This window comes from Plectropomus leopardus, chromosome 19 (genome assembly GCF_008729295.1).
Source record: "Plectropomus leopardus isolate mb chromosome 19, YSFRI_Pleo_2.0, whole genome shotgun sequence".
Taxonomy (NCBI): Eukaryota; Metazoa; Chordata; class Actinopteri; order Perciformes; family Serranidae; genus Plectropomus; species Plectropomus leopardus.
The window spans coordinates 4,979,101-4,997,759 of record NC_056481.1 but is presented as its reverse complement, the minus strand read 5'-3'; the positions used below and the strand labels follow the sequence as shown (position 1 = coordinate 4,997,759).

The following is an 18,659-nucleotide window of genomic DNA, read 5'->3' as shown; positions in this document are numbered from 1 at the left end:
TACATCTGTTCTCTCAAACGCGATATCTGTTGCACAAACGTTCTGACAACTGAGCGGACAAAGAGACAGAAATCCCTCTGAGCAACAGTTTAATAAGAATAGAATAAATTGCTAAACTGAAAGTTTAGCATCAAAATGTGTGCAGATTTGAATAATAACATTTCAACATCGAAACAATAACTGTCTCTCTTTATCCAGAACGGTTACACACCGCTCCACATCGCCGCTAAGAAGAATCAGATGGAGATAACCACCACGTTACTCGAGTACGGCGCCACCACCAACACGGTGACTCGGCAGGGGATCACTCCTCTGCACCTCGCAGCTCAGGAGGGCAACGTGGACATAGTGACGCTGCTGCTGGCTCGAGACGCTCCCATAAACACGGGCAATAAGGTACGAGATCTGTGTCGACATCCCAGCTAGAAGAGAACGTTCCCACAACATTGGCCAACGTTACCTACAAGTTGCAATAAAGTTTTAAAGCATCTAATGTTTTAAAGGTGTTTATCATTTCAAATTGTGTTCCTATAAGATTAAATGCTGACTAAGACGCGACGTTACATCTGCAACAATCTGAGGATGTTTCGGTGATGTTTAGAGGTGACAGAACATTAGTGAAACGTTTCCACAACGTTACAAGCAACATTCAGCATGTTATTGAGGGCTGAGATTACCATTTTACCATTTTTAATGAAAATATAACATCATGTGATATGTTGAGAAAAAAACATTTTTAGCATTTTTTGATGTTACTCTAACTAACTAAACATTCTGGGAACTAAAAGAAAACCAAAAATCGCTATCTGGGATGGGAGTTATATTTATGGTCTGTTCACTATAAATTAGCATTTAATGGCTAATGGCTAATGGAAACTAAAAATGTGTTCTGAGTTTGTCACATGACAGATGTGTTATTAAACACCTGACCAAATTTGAATGACCAAAAAAATCACCAAGTATGTAAAAGAAGGTCTCGAAATCATGAAAAAATGCACAGTCTTCTCTGATCTCCCGGGACTATGCTACTGACGCTTCTCGTTTTTATACCGCTACATCGTCAGGGGCGGGGTTATGCTGAGTATGGCTCCAGTGTGTCATTGAGCTACGGTTTTAGGCCCGCCCAAAAAATCTTAAAACAGGAAAATGGTGAAAAAACAGTCAACTGTCTAACTCCATAATTCAGTACTAAAGGGTCTTGTTTTCAACAATCAATTTCCATCATTTATAATGTTTTTTGAAACAAATCTCTGAATTCACTTTACACAGACTTTAACAGCTCAAATAACCAACCAACCTTTAGACGAGGGAACCGGAAATAATAACACGTTAACTCATTTCCAGGTTTTAGGGCTCACTCCTGTGGCATCACAATGCACCGACCTCTGGATTATATTCGAGTGTATTAAACACCTTTCAGTCTGTATATTTAACTGTTTGCACGTCTGTAACTGTGCCGTGTTTCTGCTTCTCTCTGTATTTTTACCTGTCTGTGCATTTAACTCTTTATCCCCCTGTCTGTCTGTCCTCAGTCTGGTCTGACTCCGCTCCACCTGGCCGCCCAGGAGGATAAAGTCAACGTTGCTGAGGTTTTAGTCAACCAGGGAGCTACTGTAGACCCGGAGACAAAGGTAATACCTCGACTGTTCGCACTCATTTATCAAACAAAAAGACAAATATTTACCAGTTCTGACTTCTCAAATGTGAGGATTTGCTGCTTTTTACTATTTCATACCATTATAATTTTAATATACAAAATATTTACATTTGTATTTTATACAGATGCTCATTAATATTCTGTGTCCCTTTTAAATAAATAAATAAAACATGTAATTTATTGGAATTTAATTTTGCATCTAGTTGCATGTATGTCTGGAGATGTTTGATGATCTGATTCAATTTTTCAAGAAAGATCATGTTTCTCAAAATCTTTATTGATATTAAATATTCATCTTGACAGTGGCAGTTATGTGATATTATGAACAATTAATATTATATGATCTCTATCTGTGCAGGTTCTGCCACAACTGCAGTGTGAGAATATTATAGTTATAATATTCACACTGACATCATGGACTTAAACTTCAGTTTTCAAGTTTATTTATCACAAAGTTAACTTTACATTACATTACATTGTTGCCCACTCTGCTAATCATAATAGCAAATATCAGAAATCCAATATCAACAAAGAAAGATAGACAAAATAGTTTTAAAAAGTGAATATTTAAAACAAAAGATAGATATGTGAATGGATTTATTTGCATTTTTCGTATCTGTTGATTGTTGTTGGCTCTACATTCGCTGTGAATGCTGTTTCAAAGCAAAATTAGTGCTGCAAATATGGATATTTGGACAAAATCTTTTTCACCCTGAGAGTTTTTAAACCCCTCGTTAAGGTGAATCTCAGTATTTTACGAGGTCACAGACTGAAAGCAATAAAAGTTATTTCATTTCACAAAGTCACATAAAACATATTAAAGTTTCACATTTTAAGACGCAATAACTGGGTGATCGTCTCCTTGTTAATAACTTTTTCCAAATTATTTTTTGTCTGATCAGCTGGGATACACTCCTCTCCATGTGGCCTGTCACTATGGCAACGTGAAGATGGTCAACTTCCTGCTGAAAAATCAGGCGAAGGTTAACGCAAAGACCAAGGTAACAATTTACTGTGATTTTTTCTCTTTTTCTGTGTGCAGAATTACATATATATTCTAATAATATATATAAAATGTAATATATATTCAGACAGTGTACGTATATTCACTGGTTGTGTAATAAATATATTTAACGCTCACTTTTCTCTCTTTTTTCACTCTTTTCTGCAGAACGGTTACACTCCTCTCCATCAGGCTGCACAGCAGGGACACACACACATCATCAACCTGCTGCTGCATCACGGAGCGTCGCCCAACGAACTCACGGCCGTTAGTGCACACACACACACACACACACACACACACACACACTCAGACAAATACTGTGATATTGAAGTCAGGCTCATGACCTTTGCAGCTCGTTATCTGTTCTGTATCTCCAAATTCTGTCAAAAGCACCAAACATCTCCGTCTCCACACAGCGAATAAGATGTGAAAAAGCTCTGATGATTAAGGTTTACACTCTAACAGACATTTGTCAAGGTGATCCTAAAAAGAACAGTTGTTTTGGTCTTCTGGTACTGTTTCAAACCATCATCTGTTTTGCCATTTTTAAACTCTGTTTGTCCAGAATGGGAACAGCGCTCTGTCCATTGCCAGGAGGCTCGGCTACATCTCTGTGGTCGACACACTCAAAGTGGTCACGGAGGAAACTCTGACCACTCAGGTGCGTGTGTGTGTGTATTCATGTGTGGGCCTGGATGACTGAAATTTATTTATATCTTGTGTTATTTTAAACAATGGCTTTTTAATTGTTTTCTTTAACACTAGCCTGAATTCTTTTAACACACAACAGACTAAAAAATGTACCAAAATGTACTCAAAAAGCAGCCAAAGCCATTTTTCACAACAGCACTGTAGTAAAGATTAGGTCTTTATTCATACTTTTGTCCGATATAAATAGATTATAGTTGTTTTCTAATCTACTTTCTAATTTGGTGTTGATGTTTTGCTTTTATTCAGCTCTTTTTAGTAGAAAAAAAACCAAAAATGTAATGATTAACTGCAGTCGAGTCTACTTTGGCATTTTTTATGCCTCAGTGTTTCAGCACCGGTGACACCTGTGGTCAGAGACATTGTGTTTTTGGGTTTTCTGTCTCTTCGTCCCGTTCTCGTCGACATAATATCTCGAGATGATTTCTTTAAATTCGGCACAAACGTATCAAACAGTATCACTTTTCTTGTGCTGCGTTCAGATGTCTGTCAGAAGTATTCAGCCCTTTGAAACCTGCGTTAACTGATTTGATTTCTAACATAAATGTAGAAAAATGCAATGAGCAACTTAACATGTTATATTGCAAGACATTAGCAGATTTAGAAAAATTAGGGAAAAAAGGTCCAAAAAGGTGTTTCTATTTAACATAATTACATATTTAAAAATATTTTGTAGATTTTTTTTAAACATAATTATTATTTTACAGAAAATTAATAATATTTTAAGCATTTTCTTCAGTTTTTTGTGTGCTAATTTTCAGGTAATTTCTTGTGCTTTTTGCTTATTTTTTGCAAAGTTTTGGTTGGTTTCTTCTTAATTTGCATTGCCTTCTTTCTATGACTTTTCTTTTTTTTTAAATCAAGCCAATTCGTCCAGGTTTTAAAGAGTTAAGCTGGTGTTTGATAATACTTCCTGCATAATGTTTCACATTAAAAGCCTTCCAGTTAAAATGTGCAGTCTGTCCTTTAACTGGTGGTTTTATGATGTGAAACATCTGTGTTGGATTTTAATTTCACGGGAGCTTAATACCAACTAAAAAAGAAAAACCCAGTAAAATTAGAAGAAATTGGAAGCAGTGAATGAAAGCAGTGTTTAAACTTTAAAGTTGTGCTAACTGAATTATTAATGTGGACATTTTGCCATGTGAGCCGTTAAAGTTCAGATGATTTAACTCCCCGTCTCCGTTTTATAATTGACCGTGTTGCCTGATGTGTTTCTGTTTGACAGACTGTGATCGAGAAGCACAAGATGAACGTCCCAGAGACCATGAACGAGGTGCTGGACATGTCCGATGACGAAGGTAAAGATTCACTTTTTCAGTTTACTGATTTATTTCACTTTAAATCCATCAAATCGGTTCTCCTCATGAAACCTGACCTCAGTCACAAGAACCAGGAGAGAATTCTGTCGAATCTCCGGTTGAGTCATATTTGGCTTTTGGGCCGTAATACGTCACAGTGCTGGTCCCATGGCTGCCAAATTTCCCCACTGTTGTCATGGAAACTGTTATTTTGTTGCTGGGTTTTGTTCCATCATTACTGTATTTCATCATTTGACATTTTTGTTACGATCATGATTCAAGCTTTTATTTCCAAAGTGACACATTCAGCCACTGAGCGATTATTCGCTTTGTTTTCTTTCTTTGTCTTTAATTTTGTTCTGATTATGATTTTCCACATTTTGTTGGTTTCCTTTTTTCTCTAACCCTCTCCTCCATCCCAATCACACAGTCTGTAAAGCCAATGTCCCCGAAATGATCACAGAGGACTATATATCTGATGTGGAAGAAGGTATTTTTCACATTTCTTCATTCTTTTCTTTTGTTTGTATAATCTTCATGTCTGCATGTCAGTCCTCTTTTCTTAACTTTTCTCTGGTTTGTCTTTGGTGTCAATATGTATATGTACTTTAATACCGTGTTGGATTTGCATTTCTCTTAAGGTTGTACATTTTAAATCAAAGGGGCAATATTTCTGTTATTGTAAGAAGCTATTTTCAGCCTAATCTCCCGAATAAATGTTGGCATCGTACGTTTCTGCAAACCATGGATACGTTATAATGTGGCAGATTCATTAAAACGTCTGTAGTTATTTTTAGGCACAAAAACCACTCGATACGGTTAGGAAAAGATCATGCATTGGGCCATAATAACACATTTTGGTGACTGAAAACAAACACAGTGATTTCTCGGTCGTCGGTTATCGTTTCGACAAATTTGCAGGCGGCTGTGGATCAAACTTTCAAAGTTTTTGCTTTGATCATTTTATTGATGATCAAAGCAAGTTTATTGATGAAAGCAAGGAAATGCAGCGATGTCAGCCAAAATTGCATTCATTTCTCAATATAGAAAAAACTGTTCGTGGCACGCATTGATGTCTCTCTGTCAAAAACAGATGATTTTCAGAGGAAATGGAGCAATGTCTCACTAAGAAGACATTTTTGTTTTATTATACCGGCTGGAAATGCAGCAATGTTTTAGTAGCTGAGTCATGATGGGAGATGCTGAGTCGCTCCATTCAGACAGGTTTGCAGGCATTCGTGGATCAAACTCAGTTCTTTCTTTGATCAATTTATTGATACATTGCAACGAAAAGCAGTGACGTCTTGATAAAAATCATCCACTTTTTGTGGCTCTATCTGACCCCGTATCCCGGTGGGAAATGCAGTGACGTCTTATTAAAAAACAGCCATTTTTGGTAGCGCTGTACCGACTGAAACACAGCTATAATAACATTTTTATGTTATTATACTGTCTGGAAATGCAGAAATGTTTCGGTAAAAAAAAAAAAAAAATCAGATTTCTGGTCTTATCTTCCCTTAAAATGCAGCGATGTCGCATTAAAAAACAACCATTTTAGTTGCACTATACTAGCTGACATTATGACAAGTCAGCTCATTTACTGTGTCATTTTACAAAGTAGATATACACATAAAACCTACATATGTCAAATATGTGTATTTGCAGAAACGTACAATGCCACTCTTTTTCTGGCGACTGGGCTGCTTTTTTGACAAGCTAATGAGCTTTTAATTTGCAATCTTCTCTCTTTTTTTCTGACAAATTTTCAATAAGCATATACACAAACTCACTCCATACATGTACTTTTACGATACATCATACTGTCGCTGAGTACTTTGAGCTGCTTCCCGCTTCGACTCTCTCATGCTGTGTTGCTGTAAAGCCTCCAGTATATTTTCATGCATCGAAATGCAGGGAATATGCCTTTTTTCCCTGCCTGGTTGCCATGCCAACTGTCTGCATATGGCGTTGTGGAGTGTGTGACAGATTTCTTTTCATGCCGCAGAGTAGACGGCACACACACACTTGATTCTTTGTCCTCGGAGGGCTTGTCAGTGACGCTTCCATTGTAGTTTCACACATTCGGGCCAAAGCAAACATGGTGTCAGCTGCTGGAGTGTGTGTCTGTGTGAGTGTGTGTCTGTGTGACTGTGTGTGTGTGTGTGTGTGTGTGTGTGTGTGTGTGTGTGTGTGTGTGTGTGTGTTTACTTTGTGTATCTCTGTCCTCTCGGTCTCTGGTGTTGCTAAAAAGCGACTGAACTTGAACTTTTCACCGGCTCTCACTAATGAGACTGGGGGAGGAAAGAAACCAGAAATTGATATATTGAGATTTTTCGATCAATAGCTTGTTTCATTTTCGCCCTGCAGTGTTTCTGCAGAACAGTCTGGGTTGAAGGTAAAGAATAGCGGGCTTTCAAATTTTGGGTAGTCACATGTTTCATATGCATTTCAGTTTTTGTAGCTGCTAAATGTCAGCAAGCTGCAGAAATCTACATTTCCTCAACAGTTTACTTTCCCCACAATGTTTAAAGGAAAAATTCACCCAAAAAGCGATCAAATGTGTGTCAGTAACTTACCCCATGTTACGTTGAATTCATGAAGTTAACTTTGTTTTTCTAGCATTCCTCCACGGTGAACGAAGAATCCAAAAATTGATAAATTTCTTAGTGAATTGGAGTAAATGGGGTCCATGTTTAACAACAGCAAAACTATATTAAATGCATGTGTTTGAGTACAGAGCAGCCAACTCAGTAAATGAGACTTAAATTATACTGTACAAGCTGTGAGAGTGTTTTAATGTTGTTAAATCGACCCCTATGACTTTAATTCATCAAGAACTTTCTTAGTTTTTGGATTCTTTGTTCACTGTGGAGGCATGTGAGTAAAACCAGGTCTTCTTTACAATTTTAGCGTAAAATACAAATGATCATTTTGTGGGTGAATTAAACCTTTAACCCTTTGAAACACGGAGTTACATCACTTTTCTTGTGCCGCTCTCAAGTGCCTTTAGTAAGTATTTAAACCTGATCGAATTGGTTTGATTTCCTTCAAAAACATCGGGAAAAAACACGATGAGGAACCTGGTAAGAAATGTTCCACAAATTGCAAGAAATTAGTAGATTTAGAAAGTTATTTTTAAAAAGCTAGGAGAAAATGCCTTGGAAAAAAAAGCTTAGGAAAAAACTATGTTCATTGATAAAAATGACAATATTTAAAATTGTGTTTTAGAATTATTATAATTTTTATGCACTTTCTCAAGGTCATTTCTTTCTTTCCTTTTTTTACTTTGTTTGATGCTTTTTTTCTATGTAATTTTCTTGTATTTTCTTTTTCACTAATTTCTTGCTAATTTTTTGGGTCATTTCTTCTTTTATTGCTCATTGCCTTCTTTACTTGTTTTTGAAGGAAATCAAACCAATTTGCTCAGGTTTGAAAGGGTTAAGTAAGTGAATTAGAGATCATCATGTGAGCTATAGTTTCCACTGGTCATAGACAACCTCTGCTGCTGTCATCTATATTTAATACAATATAAATGCAGTATAATGCAACATTCAATAGATCCTTATATAGAATAGCCTGGATGTAGCACGGTTTGGGTCTGTCCCATGAATTATGGCTCTTTTTGTGAATATTTAGTCTTTCTAGTCAACCATACTGACAGTAGATGAGAAAAAGCAGAAAACAGAAGAAACAAAGGTGGATGCGATGAGCTGAGAAAATGAACAGACTGATGAAAAAAAGGAACGTGTGCACAAGCTCTTTAAAATCACAGGAAATGCATTTTTTATGCAGCCTTGTGTCTCTGTCAGTAATATTTTTCATGCATCAGTGATCCAAAAGGGATTTTTTTTTTTTAAATGGTTGAAGGTGATTTTCTGCTTTATTTGAACAGAGATGGATGTTGGAAATATCTGCATCAACTATTCCTGTGAGTCCAGAAATCGGTGACGTCGCTGTAACTAACCCCAATAACCAGCGGTCTGAAGTGGTGCCGCTACACTCACCGAACTAAACTCATTTATGTGCACGTTTGCCGTCACGCTGAATTTGTGTGCAACTTGTTGGTGTTTTGCGTGCGTCGAGTGTCCCGTCTTTAATTTCTGATCTAAAAATATATCGAGGGTAACTGCAGGCACACAAACACACACACACACACACACACACACTCACAGGCTCACATAGCAGCTGAGTAACAGCAATGATTAACATCTCCAATAACACACACACACACACACACACACACACACACACACACACACACACACACACACACACACACACACACACACACACACACAGAGTCCATGATCTAAATCAGGACAGCGCTCAAACCCTCTGCAGTTTGTTATAAACTGTTCCAAAGAGGTTTTTCCACCCGTATAAAGTAATTAATATGTGGTCAGCGTGGAAATAAAAATCTGAATCATAAAAAAACTGAAGTATTCGTGAGGCAATAACAAAGTTACCACATGCTGGCTCATATTTGATGCCAAGTTTCTACTTGTTCATGCCTTACAGTTTCCAAAATCTGTTGTATGTTTTCGTCCTTGGCTTCATGCTGGTCTTTGGCTTTGACATTTCATGTTCTAAATATATTACACTTGCAATAAGAAAAGTAAATAAATAAAAGCAGGACTGTTAATATGAAGGCAACATGCTCATTTTTCAGCTGTAATTCATCATTTTTCCTAGAATCACTGCTGCCTCTTGACACACAGAAGCAGCAGAAGTTAAAAGATGCGAGGATGAAGTTATGTGTGAGTGCAATGACAGCAAAGAATCTGTGCTATTTAGTAGATCGAGAGATAAACAAGCAGACAGACAGGTGGAGCAAGAAAGAGACAGACAAGACAAAACAAAACAAAACACAAACAATTTAAGATAGAAATAAAAAAAGAGTTGCAGAGAACTGTGAGGATCTATATTGTACTTCGGCGATACACAACTTGTGGCTCTAATCGGGTGCCGAGTGGCCACAAACCCATTCTCTAATTCACGAGAAAAAATCACCTGATTCACACTTGGAACTGATTTTGTACTTTGTTACTACTATACTTTTTATAAATAAGGTGCCAAAGTGCATAAAACAGCATCAAAACAGCTTGTGGTGAAAAAAAAAAAAAGTCCCCTAGAGGATCCCCACACCCCTGACAAAGGGCCCTAGCTAAACCCCTAATCTCCTAAAATACTAGAAGAGTTTTAAAAATCCTAAAAACCCAGAAAAATTTTAAAATCCTAGAAATGACCTAAAAACCACCAGAAACGTCTTAAAATTTAAAATCCTAGAATTTCCTAAAACCGTACAAACATCCTAAAAACATACAAATGCCCTAAAATGCTAGAAACCTCCTGAAATTGTACAAAAGTCTCAAAATCCTAGAAACACCCTAAAATCTGAGAAATGTCCTAAAATCCTGGAAATGTCCTAAATTTGTAGAAATGTCCTAAGATTTTTAGAAACGTTCTAAAATCTTAGCTATTAACTAATATCCTAGAAATGTCCTAAAATCTTAGAAATGTCCTAAAATCCTTGAAGCATGCTTGGGGCCGCTGCGACTGGCCCCTGGCCTCCTGTCATTTTGCAAAAGTGGCCCCAAGCAAAGTGTGAGTATTCCTGCTGTCCTCTGTAAACGCTGCAGAGGTAGAGTTTAGATGTCAGACAGCATAGTCTGAGTCACACACACCCACGTACTATTTCTGTCCTGCAGAGAGCTCTAGGTGTCTGTCCCACACACACACACACACACACACACACACACACACACACACTGGATAATCCCGGAGCAGGGTGGGTAGGCGGGAGAAAGCCGATCTGTTTGTGTGAGGCTGTGAAGAGAGACAGGCAGTGTATGTGTGTAAGTGTGTGTGTGTGTGTGTGTGTGTGTGTGTGTGTGCAGGAGAGAGAGCAGCAGAGAGTTGAAGGAAGTTGAAGGAAAAGTTTGAATCCTGAAAACTGGACGTGTGTCTGGATGAAGTGCTTTAAAGCAGGAGGTGAGTGGCTGCTCGCTGAGGACAGGAGGAGGTTTTCAGATGGTGGTGGTGTCCCGGTGAATGGACTGGAATGTGTCCAGATGGGGTTTGTGAAGGGAGAAAGTTTGGAGGGGGGGAGGGGTGCTGTAGCAGCAGGGGATGAGGGGACAGGAGGGTGAGGCGGGGGTCTCCGGTGCTTTGTGGTCGCTGGAATTCCTTCCTTTTCTTTCTCTTTTTCGTTCCTCCGCCTGCGTGCACTTGCTCCCCTCTCCGCCTCTTTAACTCCTCCTCTCCTGCCTTCACTCTTTCAACTCTGCGGTTCATCATCTACAGTAACTTGCGGGGAATAACATGCTGCTCACTGTTGGCCTGTAACGTATGTTTTCTTTTCTTATAGCTTGAGTGATTTTTTTGCAAAGACTGTACATGAATCTGTGGTCACGTTTTGTAGATGTGAAGCTGTTTGCTCACTGCACTAACCTGATGTATGGACTTACTGACAGCAGCACTGTTTGTTGTTCGCTTTACTGTTAACATTTTTGTCTTTTGGGCACTGAGACAAAAAGCTTTCAGTGACAGAAAAGACTTTTTGTGTGTTTGTTGGACTTGAGCTGAACTGGAAAACAGCCTCTGGGCAGAGGCTGCATTGATCTGTCTGTCTAAAAGAGCTGCTCTGTTGTGGACGACACAGATAGAAAGTAGCCAAACATTTTAAATGTGTATCCACACTAGTGAACAGCTTGTTCAAAACACGCCTTTTTAGAATGAGACCATTGCTTGGCGCGTGGTATTGCTGCTTGAAACTTTCTTGAAAATCGATCTTACAGACGATTTCACACTGTGTTTCTTTGGGACTCAAGCAAAACACCAACAGCTATTGATTTATTAAGATGTTCAGATATGAAAAAAAATGTTGTTGTTCTAACTCTTTCTACCCTGAAACAATGTACAAAAACTTCTCCAGATCACTTAAAAATTTACAAAAGTATACTCCTTATTTACAGCGAACTACTTCTTCAAAGGAAATCATTACATTTTTTTACTGAGTTTACTGAGTCCCGTTTTTACGCCGCCTTTGCATTTCTACACAGAACCGAACATGCATGCAAACAAGCATGCATGCTCCTATGTGTGATTTTAGACAGCATGCCGGCAATACTGAAACAAAGAAAATTAGCCGTTTAACACAACACTATTAGCCTCTAGTGAGACACATTACATATGTGTGTGCAGGGCATCGTAAACAGTAAAAATGACATAACATGTCAATAAAAATCATTTACTGTGTGTTATATGGTGGTTGATCTGCTCGGAGGACATGAAGCTTACAGATCTCATTTGTGGACATTTTCAGCTGTTAGCCCTCTTTGAGTTAGCTGCTAACTGCTATCAGCTGCTTTTCAAATTTCCAGTGGTGTGTTTGCATGCATGACACGCTGTCAAAACACTGTCAACATCACATGCTGGCTCAAAGGCGAGACAGCTCTGTAAATATGCCGGAGTTAGCAGGACCGCTAATATGCGAAGGACAGACTGAGGTTTTTTGCTTTATTGTTAAATTTTAACCCAGTTTACAGCAGCCTCATATGAATCAGTTAATAACTTCATTCAGTTATTGTGCACTGAAGTTTTCTCTCCACTACAGAGTTTTAAACTGCTCACTCAAAAGAAGCAGATACTTGTAAAAAGATGAAAAGGCAGTTTACTGTGACCTTTACTCATCCCTGTGTGTTTTTGATCGGCAGGTGATGATGCAATGACGGGGGACACAGACAAATATCTGGCCCCCCAGGACCTGCGGGAGCTGGGGGACGACTCGCTCCCTCAGGAGGGCTACATGGGCTTCAGCGTCGGCGCGCGGTCACAGAGGTAAGAGACACACTGTGACACCAGCTGTGATCCACGTTATGACTGTTTCTGTTTAAGGTAAATGCAGCATTTTTATTTTCATCCTTATGATGCAAAATTTCAGCTGTCACAAGCCGATGTTGATGTTTAAACCCAGCTAGCAGGGAACGTTGCCACAACATTGACTAACGTTACCTGCAAGTTGCAATAATGTTAATTTTTAATCTAACGTTCAAGGAAGGTTTTAAGGATGTTATCATTTCAAATAATGTTCCTGTAAGATTAAATGCTGACCAAGATGTAATGTTTTAACATTTTGAGGATGTTTTGGTGATGATGAGAGGTGACAGATCCCAAACGTTCCCACAATGTTACATGAGAACAAAGGAAGAATATTTTCAGACAACATTCAGAGCATGTTATTGAGGCGGCACACATTTTGTTTATGAAAATGTAATTTATTGTGATTTGTTGGTGAAAAAAAACATTTTTAACAGTTTTTATGTTTATAGAGAACGTTACATAACTTTAAGAGGAACGTTCTGGGAACTAAAAGAAAATTTATCAAAACGTTGTCAAAACATTGCATTGTACCATTCTCCCAAAAAACTGCAAGCTGGGAAAGCGAGCTCAGTCTAAACTCTCGCAGAGTTCGACATCTGTAAAATTTGACTCACAAATACACATTTTTGACTAATATATATATAATATAAACTATTGTGACAGTTGTAGGAAACAGTGAAGCCAAAGAGTCCAAAATTTGAGGAAGCCACTTCAGCTTGTTAGCTGTGTTTCACCATCAATTTTGGACGTCTGTCACAAGCAAATCCACCACAATGGACTGTGGCCAATGATGGAACCTTAAATTAACACATATTTAACAAAGATGACTTTGGTTGAGTCTCTTTCTGGTGTGACTGCGTCTTTAAAACACAATTATGTGGTTGAAGGATTCCTCATAAAAATGGTGCAAAGACGATCATTCATTTGGAAATCGTCCACTGCACTAATTGTTAAAAAGAGGAAACATTTTACGCAAAATCAAAGTGTAATCTCACACAGGAAGCAACATCGTTTATTTAAATTGTCTTTTTATTATTGCAGGCACGTGGCAGACATTTTCACCATTTCCTTTATGGTTATTACACCAAAGTATCGCAGTTAATTTAATGCAAACACTGAAGTTTTGACGAGTTAAAGAGTCTTTTTTCAAAGCTTGATGAAGTTATATTTAAACAAAAATCTATAAAAATATCCTGTGAAAGTCAACAAATAAGATGTCGTCGAGGCTTCGTATATTCTGACCTTCGACACACAGATTTTCCTCTCACCGGCGGGAGGTCATAGTTCGCTCTCTGTGGCCGTTGAACTTTTTTGCTCGCAGAAAAATATTGACACACTGCAGAGGGAGGGGTTATTGAATATCTGAGCAGTGACACACACGCACACTGAGCCACAGGAAATTAGAAACATGTTCGATTTCATGGCCCTGAGCCCGAGGTTACATCAACACACACTGTTTGAGTGGGGTGTGTGTGTGTGTTAGTGTGTGTGTGTGAGTGTGTGAATTGGTTTAACAAATTCGCTGGTCCGCTGTGGGAGTGGGTTCAAATCTCTTCCAGTTCAGTCAGTTAAGGAAGAAAATTATCTGCAAAATCATTATTATTGAGCTGAAAGAAGGCTGCAGGAAATCTGTTAGTGTTTGTTTTTTTCTCAATTAGAAACATTTTAACATTGTTGATACATTATCCTTTCAAACATCAGATGGTTTTGTACATGAAACATGAAACTTTTGTTTTGGTTTGGCGTTTCGTTTGACAACGGCGTTCAGGGAGCCTGAAAACGCAAACCGGGTTCCAGAGTGTAAGTTTTTTTTTTAAACACACCACCTCTTCTGTCGCAGTGTAAACTGGATTTGCGCTTATCCTGTGAAAACGGTGGCGTCACGGCTGCGCTTCACGCATGCCCATGGTGTTCTTCTGTGATGTGTTATTATAAAAATCAGACCGCCAACTACTGTCCTGACACGCATACTACACGAGGATCATTTTCACAATGTTATCATGTAAACAGGCACAGGAAAACAATCAATTTTTAGCAGGGCCATTCTCGTCTAAACGTGGCTTAAATGTTATACAATTAAAACTAAACTATGAAAAAATAATAATTGTAACAACAGAATACTCAGAAAACTAACTTAAGTAAAATATATATATAGGAAATGTCTTTAGTTTTACTTTTCTGTTTTTTATAGGGCCGTTCTCGCCTAAACATGGCCTTAACCTGGCATAAAATTTCTGCATATTATACTTTGTACCTTTGAGTTAGCAGCAAATAACATATGAGCATTTGCAAATCTTTTTTTGCAGTGATTTAATGAAGAGTTTAATACTTACCGAAGCTTCGGAAGTGCCAAAATGTCAATAACAAACAGTAATATTATCTGAAGGAGACTTTTAAACCTGGAGCCCTGAATGCCTAAAATAACTCCTCCCTCGTCACAAATCTATAATAAATCTTTTTGATCTTGATTTTTGTCAGGAAATTAGGTTTTTATAAGTTTATTAGTTGTGAATTGGACATGTGGTCCAACTTTCAGTCAGTCAGCGTCCGGCATCACTCTGTTTTCTCCTCTCTGCATCTCTCTCTCCACTCTTCTGTTTGTTCATGATCTTTTATTCTCTCCTCATGTCCGTTCTTAATGTTAGTCCCAAAGTCAGGTAAGGCCGAAGGCATGAAGAGGACCCCCCCCCCCCCCAACAAAGCACACACATCAGGCTGCCCTGAGCCACGCGGCAGAGCTGTTTTAAAAAGTACGACCCCACACATCCCACCCCTCTCCCTCCCCGACACCCCCAGACTCCAGACTCTGTGGTCCAGTGTAAAACATATTTACTGTGTATGTTTGACTACTAACGTAATGATTTTCTACCAGTGTTTTTCTGTTTTTTAACACTTTTGAATGTTGGCATCAGGCGCTGTGTTGTGTACTGTGGTTCACTCGTGTGTGTGTGTGTGGTCGTACTTTTTAAAACAGCTCTGCCGCTTGTCTGAGAGCAGCCTGTTGTGTTTGCTTTTTTGGTTACTGTGTCATTAACGCCTGGGTCTTTGTGGGTCAGCCGCAAAGGTGGAGCTTTGCATCATTTTGGTTTTTGTGTGGAGAATTCCTTCATCGAGCTTCCAGGGACCTGAACTGATATTATTTTCATCAGTTTAGAGTCACGTTACGGACAGTGCAGAATGATCTCACAAGTATGTACATTTCTGACAAAAATGTACATTTACACACATTAAAAATGCTTTAATGGTAAGGCTGCAGAATATTGCAAGTGCAATATCCGCATAGGAGAAGCTGCAGGTACTAGTTTTTTAATAAACATGTCATAATATATAATTATATAAATGATGAGTGATGCTACAGAGATGCTCCGGCCAACAAATCATAGTCCAGACAGAAGGAAAAAGGCTTGTTTGTTACAGACCCCGGCAAAAATCACATCAGCATAATTGTTTTGATTTTTTTTCAGTGAAAATAAAAAAGATTGCAACTCATATCACAATTGCAATATGTGTCAAAATAATTGCAATATGATTTTTCATATCCTGGAGCCCTAATTTAATGGCAGAAATACTCTTAAATAATGACTGAATTTGTTTTTTGCTTTAAAAAGTACCACTTTTGTTGCACATAAATGATGTACAACACAAACGTGAATTTGCAATCTAATAAATGTATAATAAAGACATCAGGGCTGTGTGTTAGCAATAATCCTGTGATTCAATATGTATCATGAAACAGGGGTTACAATATATTGCAATACTGTTAGCAAGGGAATATATTGAGATTTTTAAAAATCTAATTCATGCAGGTAGCAGTGCACTCTTTATGACTCTGCTTGCAAATTACCACTTAAAAAAATCAATACAGTGTTTTTGAGATTCAATATGTATAACGATACAGGGGATTCAATAGGTTTTGATACTTTACACCAGGTGATATTTTGCGATATTTTAAAATATAATTTTAGGGGCAAGTGGCGTGCCCTTATTGACTGTTTTCTTTGTGTTTATGACAGCAGGATGTTGTTCCATTGGAGCGAAAGAGTCGAATAACTGAGGACAGACTACAATACTGCTTTCACCACAAATCCCTGCATTCAAATTATTTAACCAAAAATAAGTACAGATTTTTTGAGAATCAACACAGTATCAGAAAAAATAATATCACGACACTCAAGTGTACTGATATTTTCTTAAACCCCCGAAAAGATATACGTATGTTCAGCAAGTTTTAGATTATAACAGTTACTTTCAAGAGTAGCTGGTATTTTTTATTATTATTATTATTACTTATTACTATTTATATCACTATTATGTAGTGGTCATAATGTAACAGCATAACAGGATTATTTTGGTATCATCTCGAAAACATAACCTTTTGTTTTTTGTTTTTTTGTTTTAAATATTGCAGTCACAGCCTCTTTTAGCCACCATAGTTTTGCCTCCTCAGAAGTAGAGTTGTGTTTTTGTCATGTTGAGCTACAGAGCACGGGCTAATTAGTTTTCTCATGTGGAGCAAACAGCATCGTGTAATTGCGGTTTGAAACGTTGCAGGAAAACATTCATCACATGTCATTGCTCAGGAATGCTCTTTATTTGCCTCATAAAAGTCGCCGTGAGAGCCCCATCACGAAAACATAACAGCGTGCCATCACGGACAAAAGTATTGGGACAGTTTAATATGTACAAAACACTTTTTAAATATATTTATATAGTTTATTTGATAGAACCAATGCAAATTTAACATAATACAACTTCAGCTTGTTACAAACAAGCTGTGGTAACTGATGTTTTACATATAGAGATATATAGAGATCCATAGTTAGGCTTTTAGTAGAGAAAAAGACAAAAAGGTAAATATTTACATTGAGATTACATAGAATTACAAAATACGGTTACAGTTAAAAAAAAGACACAAATATCAAGGTTACATACAGCTGCATAAATACAATAATAACAGTTATGGTAAAAAGAAGACAAAAAGGTAAATATTTACATCAAGATTACATAAAGTTATAACACACAGTTACATAAAAAAACACAAATATCAAGATTACATGCACTTACAAAACTCAACTATTAGACTTTATAAAAAAGTTAAAAATGCTCACATCTCTGATTTTGCTTCAGCCTACCATTAACACCTTTATTAAAAATCTTAATATCTTGTGTTAATTTTATCATTATGTAATAATGACAGCTCATTTTCTGCAAATTTCTCATAATGACGGCTCTCAGTACCATCCTCCTGTTTTAGTACTGCGTCTGTCGTTCATCACACAGTAAACTCTGCTTCCTTTAGGCTTTTTAGGACATTTGTTTTGTGTGCTGGCATGGTGTGAATAGCCCATTCACTGAAGAGGCTAAAAAAAAAGCTGTAATTGTCAGAAAAGGTGTTCACAATGTAGTTAAAGTACAAACCCACATGTTTTTGTATCATAATTTGGAAAATCAGCAAGCACATTTGCATCCACAGAGTTCAGGTTGATGTTTTTTGTTGCGTCGCACACATTAGTATCCTTTGCACACCACTCACTTCTCTCCAGCTCTGTTTTTTTTGTTTTGGAAACACTTGAACTCTTTCAGAGCGTTCTTTCTCTCCTCGTGGTTGTTGTTGTCACTGGTGGCAAACAGTCAGGTTCCTGGAAGCTGCATGCATTTAATGTGTTTATGTTTGTTTTTTCTGTTCACTTTCATCCCCCCCCTTGCACCCGTTTCCACTTCCCAACTCCTCCTCCTCCTCCTCACCTCCCCTCTCCATCATTGTGACTGTTGTCTTGGTAATCCGTGACTTCTGCGGCAACCACACCAAGCCTGCGTTCCTTCAGTTCTGATAGGTCCAACACGCTGAACCGGAGCTCGTTCACGCGGGACAGCATGATGATAGAGGAGATGCTTGCGCCAAATAAGGAGGTGGTACGTACCCAAATCTCTTTTTGTTGTTGTTGTTTGTCTCTCTTTCTGGCTTCTGTGTCCATTTCTCTCTGTCAGTCAGCGATCCACAGGTGATTAACGTAACGAGAGGCACAGTTCTGTCTCCAAATGTGCCGAGCTGTCCTGGCACAATGCCAAAAGTCCACCAATCCTCTTACACCTGAGTTTGTGCGAA

At 38.0% G+C, this 18,659-nt stretch overlaps 1 protein-coding gene across 6 annotated transcripts in view; it reads left to right on the top strand.

Annotated features, from left to right (window-relative positions):
• LOC121959378 (ankyrin-3-like) overlaps positions 1–18,659 on the top strand; it is a 178,954-nt gene that overhangs the window by 107,742 nt on the left and 52,553 nt on the right. For 4 of the 6 annotated variants that reach the window (XM_042508659.1, XM_042508661.1, XM_042508662.1 and 1 more), the window contains exons 18-28: positions 199–396; positions 1,533–1,631; positions 2,560–2,658; positions 2,829–2,927; positions 3,229–3,324; positions 4,600–4,672; positions 5,103–5,162; positions 8,565–8,600; positions 12,388–12,511; positions 15,199–15,210; positions 18,364–18,466. In XM_042508659.1, the coding sequence (XP_042364593.1) occupies positions 199–396; positions 1,533–1,631; positions 2,560–2,658; positions 2,829–2,927; positions 3,229–3,324; positions 4,600–4,672; positions 5,103–5,162; positions 8,565–8,600; positions 12,388–12,511; positions 15,199–15,210; positions 18,364–18,466 (999 nt within the window). The remainder of the gene's footprint in view (positions 1–198; positions 397–1,532; positions 1,632–2,559; positions 2,659–2,828; positions 2,928–3,228; positions 3,325–4,599; positions 4,673–5,102; positions 5,163–8,564; positions 8,601–12,387; positions 12,512–15,198; positions 15,211–18,363; positions 18,467–18,659) is intronic. The other 2 variants (XM_042508663.1, XM_042508664.1) reach the window with 2 other exon arrangements.